The sequence below is a fragment of the Meriones unguiculatus genome, chromosome 4 (genome assembly GCF_030254825.1).
Source record: "Meriones unguiculatus strain TT.TT164.6M chromosome 4, Bangor_MerUng_6.1, whole genome shotgun sequence".
Taxonomy (NCBI): domain Eukaryota; kingdom Metazoa; phylum Chordata; class Mammalia; order Rodentia; family Muridae; genus Meriones; species Meriones unguiculatus.
The window spans coordinates 122,122,571-122,134,606 of record NC_083352.1 but is presented as its reverse complement, the minus strand read 5'-3'; the positions used below and the strand labels follow the sequence as shown (position 1 = coordinate 122,134,606).

General features: G+C 42.3%; 1 protein-coding gene across 3 annotated transcripts in view; it reads right to left on the bottom strand.

Moving 5' to 3' along the window:
- Ndrg3 (NDRG family member 3) overlaps positions 1-12,036 on the bottom strand; it is a 65,140-nt gene that overhangs the window by 20,900 nt on the left and 32,204 nt on the right. For all 3 annotated transcript variants that reach the window (XM_060382940.1, XM_060382942.1, XM_060382941.1), the window contains exons 4-5: positions 2,806-2,911; positions 988-1,108 (exon numbers count right to left, since the gene is read on the bottom strand). In XM_060382940.1, the coding sequence (XP_060238923.1) occupies positions 988-1,108; positions 2,806-2,911 (227 nt within the window). The remainder of the gene's footprint in view (positions 1-987; positions 1,109-2,805; positions 2,912-12,036) is intronic.

Below are 12,036 nucleotides of genomic sequence, written 5' to 3'. Positions count from 1 at the left end.
GTGTGTGTGTGTGCATAGGCATGTGTGTGTGTGCATATGTACGTGTGTGTGTGTGTAATAATCTCCCATGTTTGGTCACAACCAACAGGGCAGTCAGCCTGCTTCTGCTGAGCATTGTAAGGGATGGAGTGTTCTCACACCATTTGTGCACATATTAGAAAACAATCTTGACGGCTGTCACCTGGACAAATGACAACTTGTATTGAGACACACAACAGCTTGGACAGAGTTGACAAAGATTCTGGAACAAGACTCCTTGGGCTGAGTCCCAGCTCTGCTCCTTATTTGCACAGACACAGAATCCCACAGGGTTGTGTGGCTCACGGGAACAAACAAACACAAAGCATTTAAACAGTGTCTGTGCAGGTGCAGGCTCTCACTTGTCTGGAATGTCTACAGAAGTCATTGGCAAGGCAGCAGCAGAGGCGAAGGGCTCCCTCCTCCCCCAAAAGCTCTCACTGGCCCCCTGTCCAGGGACACTGGGCACCTGTGACTCTGACATGCAGAGCAAGTTTAGGATTATGATGAGTGCCAAGGCCAGGCAGATGGTGCCCTTGCCTGTCAAGATGGCTTCAGAATAAATGGTTCCCCAGGTGTCCAAGACCCACCCCTAGGGGGGAACTCAGATGGGAGGGCACTCCCAGCGCAAGTTCAAAAGAGTCTGGGATCAGCCTAGGTATTTGGCAATTTAGGAAGAGACACAAAGGTGACAAATGTAAAGTAAATGAGTTAGGGGACAGATCAGAGTCAGCGAGAAGCGGGTGATCTGGACACACTCTGCCTTGTGATTATAGGAACCCAAGTCCTGGTCATGAAGAGGCTTTCCAGGGCCCTCCACAGATGCACACACAAGCTTCTGAGACCTAGGGCAGAAAGACAGGCAGGCAACACCACCAAGTGGGAGGGAAACACCAAGCAGTCCCATAGAGCCCCCATTGGTTCCTGGCCTGCATACTTCCCAGAGATCTCCCCTGGGGCCTTACTTACCCTGTTGGGAAGGAGGGTGCCCCTTCTTGTTGGCCTGGGGCGTCCACGTGACAGACAGCAAAGTGCTGGGTGATCTCTTGCATATCCTCGAAGTTGAAGAATGTGTTGAAACAGGATTTATCTGTGAGACAAGAGCACCCATGCATCACGAGTTCCCCAGCTCTCCCCAGCTGTGTGCTGTGCCAGTGTTCTTTCACCCCCTTCTCATCAGCAGTCTGCTCAAGTGAGGGGTCTGCACAAAGCCTGTGACTCAGGCTGCCGAAGGGAGGACTCCAGAGAGGCACCTCAGTGACTGGAGAACAAACATCTGGTTCTCAGGTCCATGCAGTGGTGTCACAGCAGAAACTACCTGTGGATGTTTGCTGGGTTTCCTGGTGGGGAACCAGATCATCTACCTGCAGTGCTGCCTTCTATGCACCTTGTTCCTCTACCTGACAGGGAACGCTGACCTTTGCCTGACCCTGGCTAGAGGATCTCCTCAGCTGCTGACATTCACCACATGGGGCTTTGTCCCTTGTCAGAACTGCTATGTGGGTGGAGAAGATGTTGTCTCGATTTTTACTCTTTTACCATTGGGCTTTCCTTACTTCCCATACTTAGGGTCATGCCTGAGCCGTTAACTCAATGCTATGAAAGCCAGAGCAGCATGAAGGATACATGTCTGCAGAGTGTGTGCACTGTATTTGAGTTTGGATAATAGGGATACCCAAACTGTACCACAATGGAGCACCTCCTTAAAAAAGTGGTGATAGGCTGTGAGTTTCTCACAACAAAATTTTTCTAACTTCAAACATATAAATAAAACAAAACAACAACAGCCATGGCTAAGGATGTAGGTCAGTGGTAGAGCACTTACTTCACATGAATGCAGTCCTGCATTCATTCCCCAGAACCACCACAATGGGATCAGTAACATGGACTTTGGCTCTACTTTCTTTCTTTCTTTTAGGTTTTTCGAGACAGGGTTTCTCGGCATAGTCTTGGCTGTCCTGGATTTCATTTGTGGACCAAGCCGGCCTTGAACTTACAAAGATCAGCCTGCTTATGCCTCCCCAAGTGCTGGGGTTACAGGTGAGTGCCAATGTACCTGGCTGGCTCTACTTTCTTAATAGCTGACAGATTTGTCTTTCAGCCTTAAGCAGATATAACAGAAAGGCAAAAACTAGTTCTAAAATTCCCCAAGCACACTTTCCTACATACTACCTAAGAACATTAATCCTGCATATAACAATAAAGATGGAGTGTTAAGAAAGAAGACTAGGGGCTGGAAAGATGTCTCAGTGGTTAAGAGCACTGGCTGCTCTTTCAGAGGTCCTGAGTTCAATTCCCAGCAACCACATAATGGCTAACAACCATCTGTAATATGACCCGATGTCCTCTTCTGGTGTGCATGAAAAACAGTATACACATATACATAAAACAAATAAATAAATCAAAAATAAATAATAAATGGTTTCCTCCCTTAACACAAGAAGAAAGAAGACTATCTCTTCTCTATTAAAATACCATTGATTGGGGCTGGAGAGATGGCTAAGAGCATTTGCTACTCTTACTTTTAAGATCATGGTTTGGCTCCTAGCACCCACATGGTGGTTTACAATCATCTGTAACATCTGTAACTGCAGTTCCAGGAGATCTGATGCTCCTTTCTGACATCTACAGGCATCAAGCACATATATGATGCACATACATACATTCACTAAAAGCATTTAGCCACATACAAAAAATTAGAAAGTTTTTTTTAAAGAACTCATAGACTGTTTCCTTAATATATAAAGATTGCACATGATGATGAAAAGCTGTAAATCAAATACATACGGTTGAGCCCAATGTCATGGTATGTCAGGATAACAGGTCGGTTTCCTTTTGGTAAGCCTCTTATGGTGACGTGGACCATGCCATGGGGTGTTTCAATGTCATGTTCCTGTAATTAAGACAATGTAAAATCTCAGAAAGGCTTAATGAAGTATAAGTCTAGCGGAGAGAAGCAGGGCTATTCACACGATTTGAACTTTCTAATCCTACTAATCAAATAGATAATAAATACACAGAAAAAGATACCCTGTTGTCCTCAATGCTCAGTTTTAGGAGCCCAGGAAATCAAGGATTTGTTGATCATGAATTTGTAATCAGGAATGAGAAAAAGAGTAGCAAGTTGGATAAAAAAGGAGGAAATATTTAGGGAAAGAACACTTAAGGAACTGAAGATGTAAAACTGTTCCTAGGTAAAAAGCCAGAGTCTTCAAAGATCTTGAACACATGCCCACCTGCAGATAACTTTGGTAGACATAGAAAGGTGTATTTGGTAGCCCATGGTAGCTCAGTATCCAAGTGGGTTCTCAAGGGTATCCAAGGGGAATAGGGACTATTTCTGACATGAACTCAATGGCTGGCTCTTTGACCACCCCCTCCCCCCTCAAGGGAGGAGCAGCCTTGCTAGGCCACAGAGGAAGACATTGCAGCCAGTCCTGAAGATACCTGATAAGCTAGTGTCAGATGGAAGGGGAGGAGGACCCCACCTATCAGTGGTCTTGGAAAGAGGTAGGGAGGAGATGAGGGAGGAGATGAGGGAGGGAGGGTGGGATTGGGAGGAAATGAGGGAGGGGGCTATGGCTGGGATACAAAGTAAATAACCCGTGATTAATACAAAAAAATAAAAATTATAAAAAAAAAGAAAGGTGTATCTGCCTAGAATCCCTCTCTTTTCTTGGGTGTGTCCTATTTCATCTGTCCCTTACAGGAAGTGGCTCTTGGCTGCCATGTTTGTAGAATGAAACCTTTGGTCCATGGCTCCCTAGAGGCAGGAAGTTGTCTGGCCATGTGCTGTGCATTCTTCCCTAGGAGTTGTGTTTGAGACTGAGAGATCACATCTGTGACTTGGTGCTTCTCCTGGAATAGGGGTAATCTTGGTAGCTTTCAGGTGGCCTCCACTAACTAACTCCTGGTCCTCGCTGTGTGTGCTCTTAAGCCGAGACATCCTGGACTGCTCCTGGCTTAAGGTGTACTCAGAAGTTTGTTCTCTATATCCCCTAAGACACGAACCAAAGCAAAATTAAGTTGAGAAGCAGTGAGAATAGAGCTGAGCTCAGGGAACTGAATAAAGCCAGAAAGGTTTGCAGTTGGTGCTCTTGGAATGCCTGCAGCACGGAGAATGATGGATGGGAAAGGAAGAGGGGACAGAATGCTGAGATTTATTCTAGTCCTCTCCAACTTTTATATAAAAAAAAATATAGCACCTAGCCTGAAGGAGTCTGGTAATTGGAATTCTGCCTCCTGGCCTTGGCAGATGCAGGTCTTATCCATAGTTCCATTTCTCAGAGACTGTCCTTGGCGGTCTCTGCAAGTGGGGTGCTCTGAGCCTGAGAAGTAGATAGCAAGCTCCTTGCAACCTTGGGAACCAGATAGCAGACTTTGTGTGACCTTGAGTGAATTCCTGCATGCCTTGCCAGGTGGCACAGATGTGTTGCTACTGTGAAAAAAAATTTGCTGTACCCTTTCCTTTATAAGTGTTGTTTGTACGTTCAGTAAACTGAGACTTGATCAGGAATCTGTCTTGTCTCCATTTTTCACGTCTCTGTCCCCCAATTTCCACTTCCTCTTTCAGGTGGACCCTGTTCGACTAGCCCACGGGACGGGTCACTAGCCTCATGAATTTCTGCTGAAGTCTCCATCTGTCTTGGAAAGTTTCACATGGATAAGAAAGTATTAATTGCGCCAATGTGAATCTCAACAAATGCAATGGGCTTGCAGTATAATTTTCTATTTAATAGTGAGCCTTGTTATGGCTTTGGTTTCTTTCATGTGGAAAAGATATACTAATAAGACATCAGTATATCTCAAATTCTAGGCTCCAGGCCAGAAAAGAGAGAGCTCTTTACTGATTCATGGTATGCATACTTGACTATTTGATATTCTGGTTACTGACTTGGCTTACAATAGCCCACTGAATGGCATAAATAAAGGAAGGAAGAAGTAAAGACTACACTTGGGTATTGTGAAATGGTTATAAAATGAATCATAAGGTTTGAATAGAAAAAGTGTAAGAAATAAATCCCTGTTATTGTCATTTATAGACAGGCCAGATTTACTGAGGGGATTGATACATGTATGTGTCTTGTGTGTCATGCACACAAACACACCAAGTTAATAATTTACTAAATATCTACTAATTGGACCCTTATTATATGTTATATTCGGAGCTGGGCTCTTTGAAGTTAATAGAGCAAACCAGAGAAATGTCATTTCTGCCTTAGAAATACTATAGTCTGTCCCAGCACTCAGAGAGGCTGAGACAGGCAGATTTCTGTGAGTTTGAGGCCAGCCTGGTCTACAAAGCAAGTCTAGGACAGCCAAGGCTACACAGGGAAACCCTGTCTCAAAAAATAAACAAACAAATAAAAATAAAAAAGAAAGACTATATTTTGAGAAGTGTCAACCAATGAAATAAAAACCCAACTAACACATAATAACTGCTTATGACAAACACAGTACTTCCCTAGAAAAGTAAGAAGCTATCAGGAAAACACAAACCGAATCCCACAAAATGCTATACACAAGAATGTAGAAAGGAACACACATGTATACTTGACAGACAGGTAATTTAGAATAACTGCTCTTGAGAAATGTTTGGAATTTCTGTAGTAAGAAGGGCCTACCTACAGCAGCTGTACTTTCAGAGGCGTGTGTGTGTGTGTGTGTGTGTGTGTGTGTGTGTGTGTAAAGTATCTTGGGAGCTAGAGAGATGGCTTAGTGGTTAAGGGTACTGGCTGCTCTCCCAGAGTGCCTGGGTTTGATTTCCAGCACCCACTGGTGGCTCACAACTATCTGTAACTCCAGTAATGTCCTCTTCTGGCCTCTGCTTGCACTAGACACACATGTAGGTAAAACACTCATACACACATAAAAAATAAGATAATACATTTTTAAAAAGTATCTCGGGAGCTAGAAAGATGGCTCAGTGGTTAACAGCACTGGCTCCTCTTCTAGAGGTCCTGAGTTCAATTCCCAGCAACTACCTGTAATATGGTCTGATGCCCTCTACTAACTTTCAGGTGTACATGCAGACAGAGTATTCATGTAGATAAATAAATCTTTAAAAAAAAAAAAAAAAAGACTATCTTATGTGTCCCTGGTTACAATCCTCATTTCAGGCATATCTAAACAATCCTCAAACATAATTATATATACAAAATGATCAACCATGTTTATTTTTAAAAACTCATATAACAAGGAAATTAATGAATTATAATTTATTTATATAATGAAGTAAAAATGAGTAAACTAGCAGTATAAGCATTAAGTCCAAGAAATTCTTAAAAAGACAGTGCCCAGTGAAAACAGGATGCAGAAGACTGTGTGTACAATAAATCATTCATAAAAACATTCCATAGCACACCACAAATTGTGTGTGTTTACACTATTTAACAAATACGGTATTGGAAGAGAAGCAATGTATGCCAATCCTAGGCCTTTGTTTCCTTGTGGAAGGGAATGGATTCTGTAAGGGAACTCAAGGGGACAGTATCTCATCTCCATGTTCTGTTTACTGAGAAATATATAGGATGGAGTAACAATTGTGGGAGAAAAAAAAATCCTCTAATTGCTTGACATCACAGTTCAAAAAAAGGTCTCCTAAGTTTGTTACTATGACCACCTAGTAGTAGAGCTTTCCTTCTGCCTTACCCAAACCACTAATAAACTCTTTCTTAAACAGTCCATTTGGACCTCAGATAAGCCACTGCCTGAGACCCAAGAAAACACTCAATTACAATGTGACCTTAACACAGGATTCTCCCAGTCCTTCCCTGTTCAGGTATGGACAATAAACTGGAAAGGGAAGAACAGAACCATGATAAAAACGGAGCTGCTGCCTTTAATCCCAGCACTCGGGAGGCAAAGGCAGGCAGATCTCCATGAGTTTGAGGCCTGCCTGGTCTATAGAGCTATTTCCAGGACAGCCAGGGCTCTGTTATACAGAAAAACCCTGTCTTTAAAAGTGGGGAGGGGCATGGGAGGAGAAGAAGGAGGGAGGGCACAATTGGGAGGGGATGAGAGAGGGGCTACAGCTGGGATATAAAGTGAATAAATTATAATAAATTTTAAAAAATTAAAAATAAAAGAGTTGTCAAAGATGGAGTTAACCTTAAAATGAGTAAGGGAACAGGGCAATTGTAACTGTTTTATGATCACTCACAATGTACATGAAATTCAGAATCAAAACTGGGCCCTAAACAAAATTTCATCCATTCCAGGGAGAGCTTACTCCCCACTTCCCCATAACAACCAAAACATCAAAAGACCAAGAGTCTTATCTATTTGTTGTCCCATTTTGGTCTATTGTTTTCTGTTACTTTCTTGGAGTTCCTTTCCCTTTTGAAAGAATGTGAATGTAAATGGTCTAAGAGCAACAGCATGAAGAGAAGGAAGGCACTAACCTCTGTGGAGATTTGTGAATACATCTCCATTGTAAATTAGGGGAAGAGGTGCAGAGATCACAGCTGTGGACCTAATTCAATGGTCAGGCCACTACAAGGTGTGAGCTGCCACCGCCTTTCTGCTGTAGTCAACCCTCATCTGCCTTACTGGCTCTTTCTCTAGGGACTTCCACACCAGCATTCTAGAATGTGGCCCACAATGGCAGACTGTGCTCAGAGGGTGGAGCTCAAGGTGGTTTCTCACAGGCTCTGGTGTCCACCTCTGAGGCTGTGTACTTTATGAACACATCCCATCACACGCAGGGCTTAGGAGACAACCTAAGCTCACACAGGTTGCTGGCATCTCTACTTATCCTGACTGCCACGCCCTATCAACCCAAGATGGCACCTTAGTCAGTGAGCCTGTCAGTAACCTGAGATAGGATGCTACCAGCTGGATAATCACCAGCTTTGGTCTCTTTCTCATGTCCTCTCCTTTTAGCTAACTGAGTTGTCACAGTGACACTGGTCCTTTATCTCTGATATCTGTTAAAGCATGATCACTTCATGCCTGCCACTATTTCTTCTCCATTCTAGCACCATTTCTGCTACTATAGAATGTTACTCTTCCTAATTATCATGCTAGAGTATGAGTCTTCCATTGTTAAGTAGGAAGTATGTGTGTATGTGTGTGTATGTGTGATGTGTATAGAATTCAGGTCCTTCTAGGCAACCGTACTTCCTCTGAGCTATACAGCAAGTGCCAACACATAGGGCTTTTTAATATAATGCTCCATTTACTACCTAACTACTGTACTTAGGGATAAGGCTCACTTGTGTACTCTCACAGCAAAAGACCCAATTGGCATTGGTGGTGGTGGTGCACACCTTTAACCCCAGCATTCGGGAGGCAGAGGCAGGTGAATCTCTGTGAGTTTGAGGCCAGCCTGCTCTATAGAGTGAGTTCCAGGACAGCCAGGGGTACCCAGAGAAACCCTGTCTCAAACAAACAAACAAGCAAACAAACACACACAAAACAAAACCCAACCAAACTAAAAAACCTGTCAATTACTTAGTCTCTGCCTTATCAAGTTCCCTGTTTAAAGTTCTGTTGACACATTTTTCTTGATTCTACTCTTAACTTTCTCCCCTCTTGCATCTCACACTTTTCACTCTAGTTCACACAACACTTTTAGGCATCTAGTTGTTGCTTTGCAGCCACCCACAATTCTAGCCTTCCCACAAGTCACGTTTTTCATGTGAGAAACTCTTTTGCAATATGTCAACCTAAAGTCTTTTCCTCCTTCAGAACCAGCTCCAATATCTTCTTTCCACAACCTTAGCTGACAATGAGGAGAGAGAAAGAGCAAATAACCAACCCTGTACAACACCCCAGAACTCTCTCTAATGGTGTTTCAGGGGTGTGCATGACGTTCATATGTGACCATTTCTCTACCAATGAGAACAATGTCCTAGACTTTATCATATTGTTACAGTAGCACTGGCTCTGGGCTGTAATGTTTGAAAAGTTGGTAGCCTTCATGTCTGTAATGTGATATGGTCTGTTGGATGAATACACCCTCTACTTACAGAAGGTACATGCAGGTGGTAATTTATGATTTTGGTTTTTTTTTTCTTTATTTTGTTTTTTTAACTTTAGATTTTTCTGTAAAGACCCCCTCTTGACACCAACTTAATTCTTATTTGGTAACAAGCCATTCACCAAGTGACCTGATCTACGGAAGTTTAAAGCTGTTTGAACATGTTAATAGAAGTGGTCATATACTCTGATTCACACTATAGTGATGCTATCTGCTCCTCAAATGGGTCCTCTTCAGAGCAACTAATATGAAATAGGCAATGTGGAATTATTCAATCCTTGGCCAAGCCTGGATTATTCTATATCATTCATTATCAGCTCCTTCTGTGGAATGATATATCCTGCCAGAGAAGAGCTTCTTACTATCCACTAATATCGAGTACTGGGATTAAAGGCATGTATCATCAACACCTGACTGTCTGAATTTTCTTAAGTTGCTATGGATCATCCTAGGAAAAGTGTTACTTTCCACATGGTGACATAGTGTATGTACAGAGGAGCTACAGCATTTGTTTCAGCTCTACCTCCAAATTTCTAAGCAATCAAACAAGAGAAAAGAATCAAGAAGCACCTCAAAGGCTAAGGGACAGTGAGAGGCTTGCCACTGTCATTATACAGTAATTGCTTTCCTCCCTCTCATCAATTCTAACCACATCACCTCGAACAACACCTTCCTTTACTACTCTACAGCTACAGTCTAACTTCTGTTTGCCTCAGAGGAGCTAAACAGCAACGATGCCACTTGTGACAAGAATCAATAAATAGTACATATTTAATTATATTTTCATTGCTGAAATGATCTGTAGGATCTACAGTTGATTAGGAAAGAAAACAGAAGAGAAAACTGCTGTTTGGACATAATTTGTACATTTGGTTAATGATCCTGAGGTGACTGTCTGAGATTTTCATCCCATATTCTTTGAGGCAAAACAAAGAGCCAAAGGAAAGACCGTTTTACCCTGTGGTACAGTTGTAATGAACACCACCAACACCACAGGGTGTTTCCCTTTAGCGAGTGACTGTGCTGGCTGGACTTCTGCTCTGCTCTCTCTCCTAGCAGTGGCCATAGATGTCTAGGAGGCTGAGGTTTTTTGGTCTATCTGACATTAGAGTTAGGTGGTAGGGGAGCCTCAGTTGAGGAAATGGCTCCATCAGACTGCCTGTAGACAAGTCTGTATTTTCTAGGTTAATGATTGATGTAGAGGGATCTGCCACAATGGCTGGGGCTACTTCTGGTAGGTGGTCCTGGGTTATCTAAAAAAGCAGGCTGAGCAAGCCATGGGGAACAGGCCAGTAAGCTGAGCTCCTACATGGCCTCTGCTTCAGCTCTTACCTCCAGGTAACTATCTTGAGTTTCTAGCTTGGTTTCTCCTGGATCGACTATACACTGTAAAATGAAATAAACCCTTGCCTCTCCAAGTTGTTCTTGGTCATGGCCTTTATCACAGTAAGAAAACAAACTGAAAAAAGCCTCAACCAAGCTGGGCCATCTTTGACTTCTCACATCACAGTTCCTATGCCTTAGGGCTCCTATCAGATGATATTTCCTTCGTGTGTGTCTGTGAATGCTGTGGATTAAACCTAGGGTCTTACACATGCTAGGCAAGAACTCTACCACTAAGCTACATCCCTACTCAGTTTTTTCTTTTAACACAGAGAACCTGTATATCCAAAACTGACAAACATGTGACAATTACAAACACCTGCTATCATTCTATGTCTATCAGATCTAAACTAAAGTTGTATTTCACAATGCCAGAAGATATTAAAGCTTCACATAAAGTATCAAGACTTTTAGGTATGCTTCTTTTTTCAAGATTAATAATTATTTTTAGCAGTACTAGAAGGAAAAAAAAACCACTGTATTTTTATATTGGTGAAAATATGGTCTAAACTTTCTTATCAATCAGATAAGTATGTCAATCAAAGAAAGTATGTCATATTTCCAAAGACAGGCAAAACACAATAGTACTGGACTTCATAATAATAATAATAATAATAATAATAATAATAATAATAATAATAAAAGCAGGAAAACAGATTTTTGTTGTTGATTTCCAGGGCTGGGGATTGAATCCAGGGCCTCACACATGCTGGGCAAGAGCTCTACAATTGTGTTATGTCACAGCTCCAACTTAAAATAAGAACAGCAATAGCAGCAGCAGTGATCATTGTTCTTGCTGCTGTTGTTATGGAATGCATGCACCGCACAGTGCACGTGTGAAGATCAAAGGGCAACATTAAATGTCACTTTTTCCTTCTACCTTGCTCAGGCAGGGTTTCTCTTGTTTTTGTCATACTGTGTACTCCAGGCTAGGTAGACTGTGAGCTTCTAGGATATTCTCCTGTCTCTGCCTCCACTCTCACCATAGGAGTGATGGGATTATAGATACATACCATTGCGTCTAGGTTTTTTTTCCAAAGTTTTTATTATATTTATTTATTTACCGGGATGGGACTGGACATGCCATGGCGGGCACATGGAAGTAACAGGACAAGTTGTGAGAGTTTGGTCTCTCCTGTTATCCTGTGGGCTCTGGGAATCAAACTCAGGTTGTTAAAATTTGGCAGCAAGCACCTTTACCTGCTTAGCCATCTTGCTGACTACATGTGGCTTAAAAAAATGGATTTTGGAGATTGACCTCAGATTATCAGATTTATGCAGTAAGCCTTTACATACTCACTGGTCCCTTGCTAGAGTATTATTATGTGTGTCTTGCATACGTGTATGCATATCACAGCATACAAGTGAAGGTCAGGGAACAGCTTTATGAAGTTGGTCTTTCCCTGTACCTTATACAAGTTCCAGGGATTGAACTCAGGTATCAGGCTTAAGTCTTAAGTAGCTTAACCCACTGGGCCATTTTACTAGCCCTTGCTAGACTAATTTTAAGCCTTAATATTAATTTTAATTTCACTTAAATTTATACATATATTTACATATGAAAACAGAGTACTTGCCTAGCATGAGCAAGGCCCTGGGTTCCATCTCCAGGTGAAGATCAGAGGGCACAAAACACACACACACACACACAC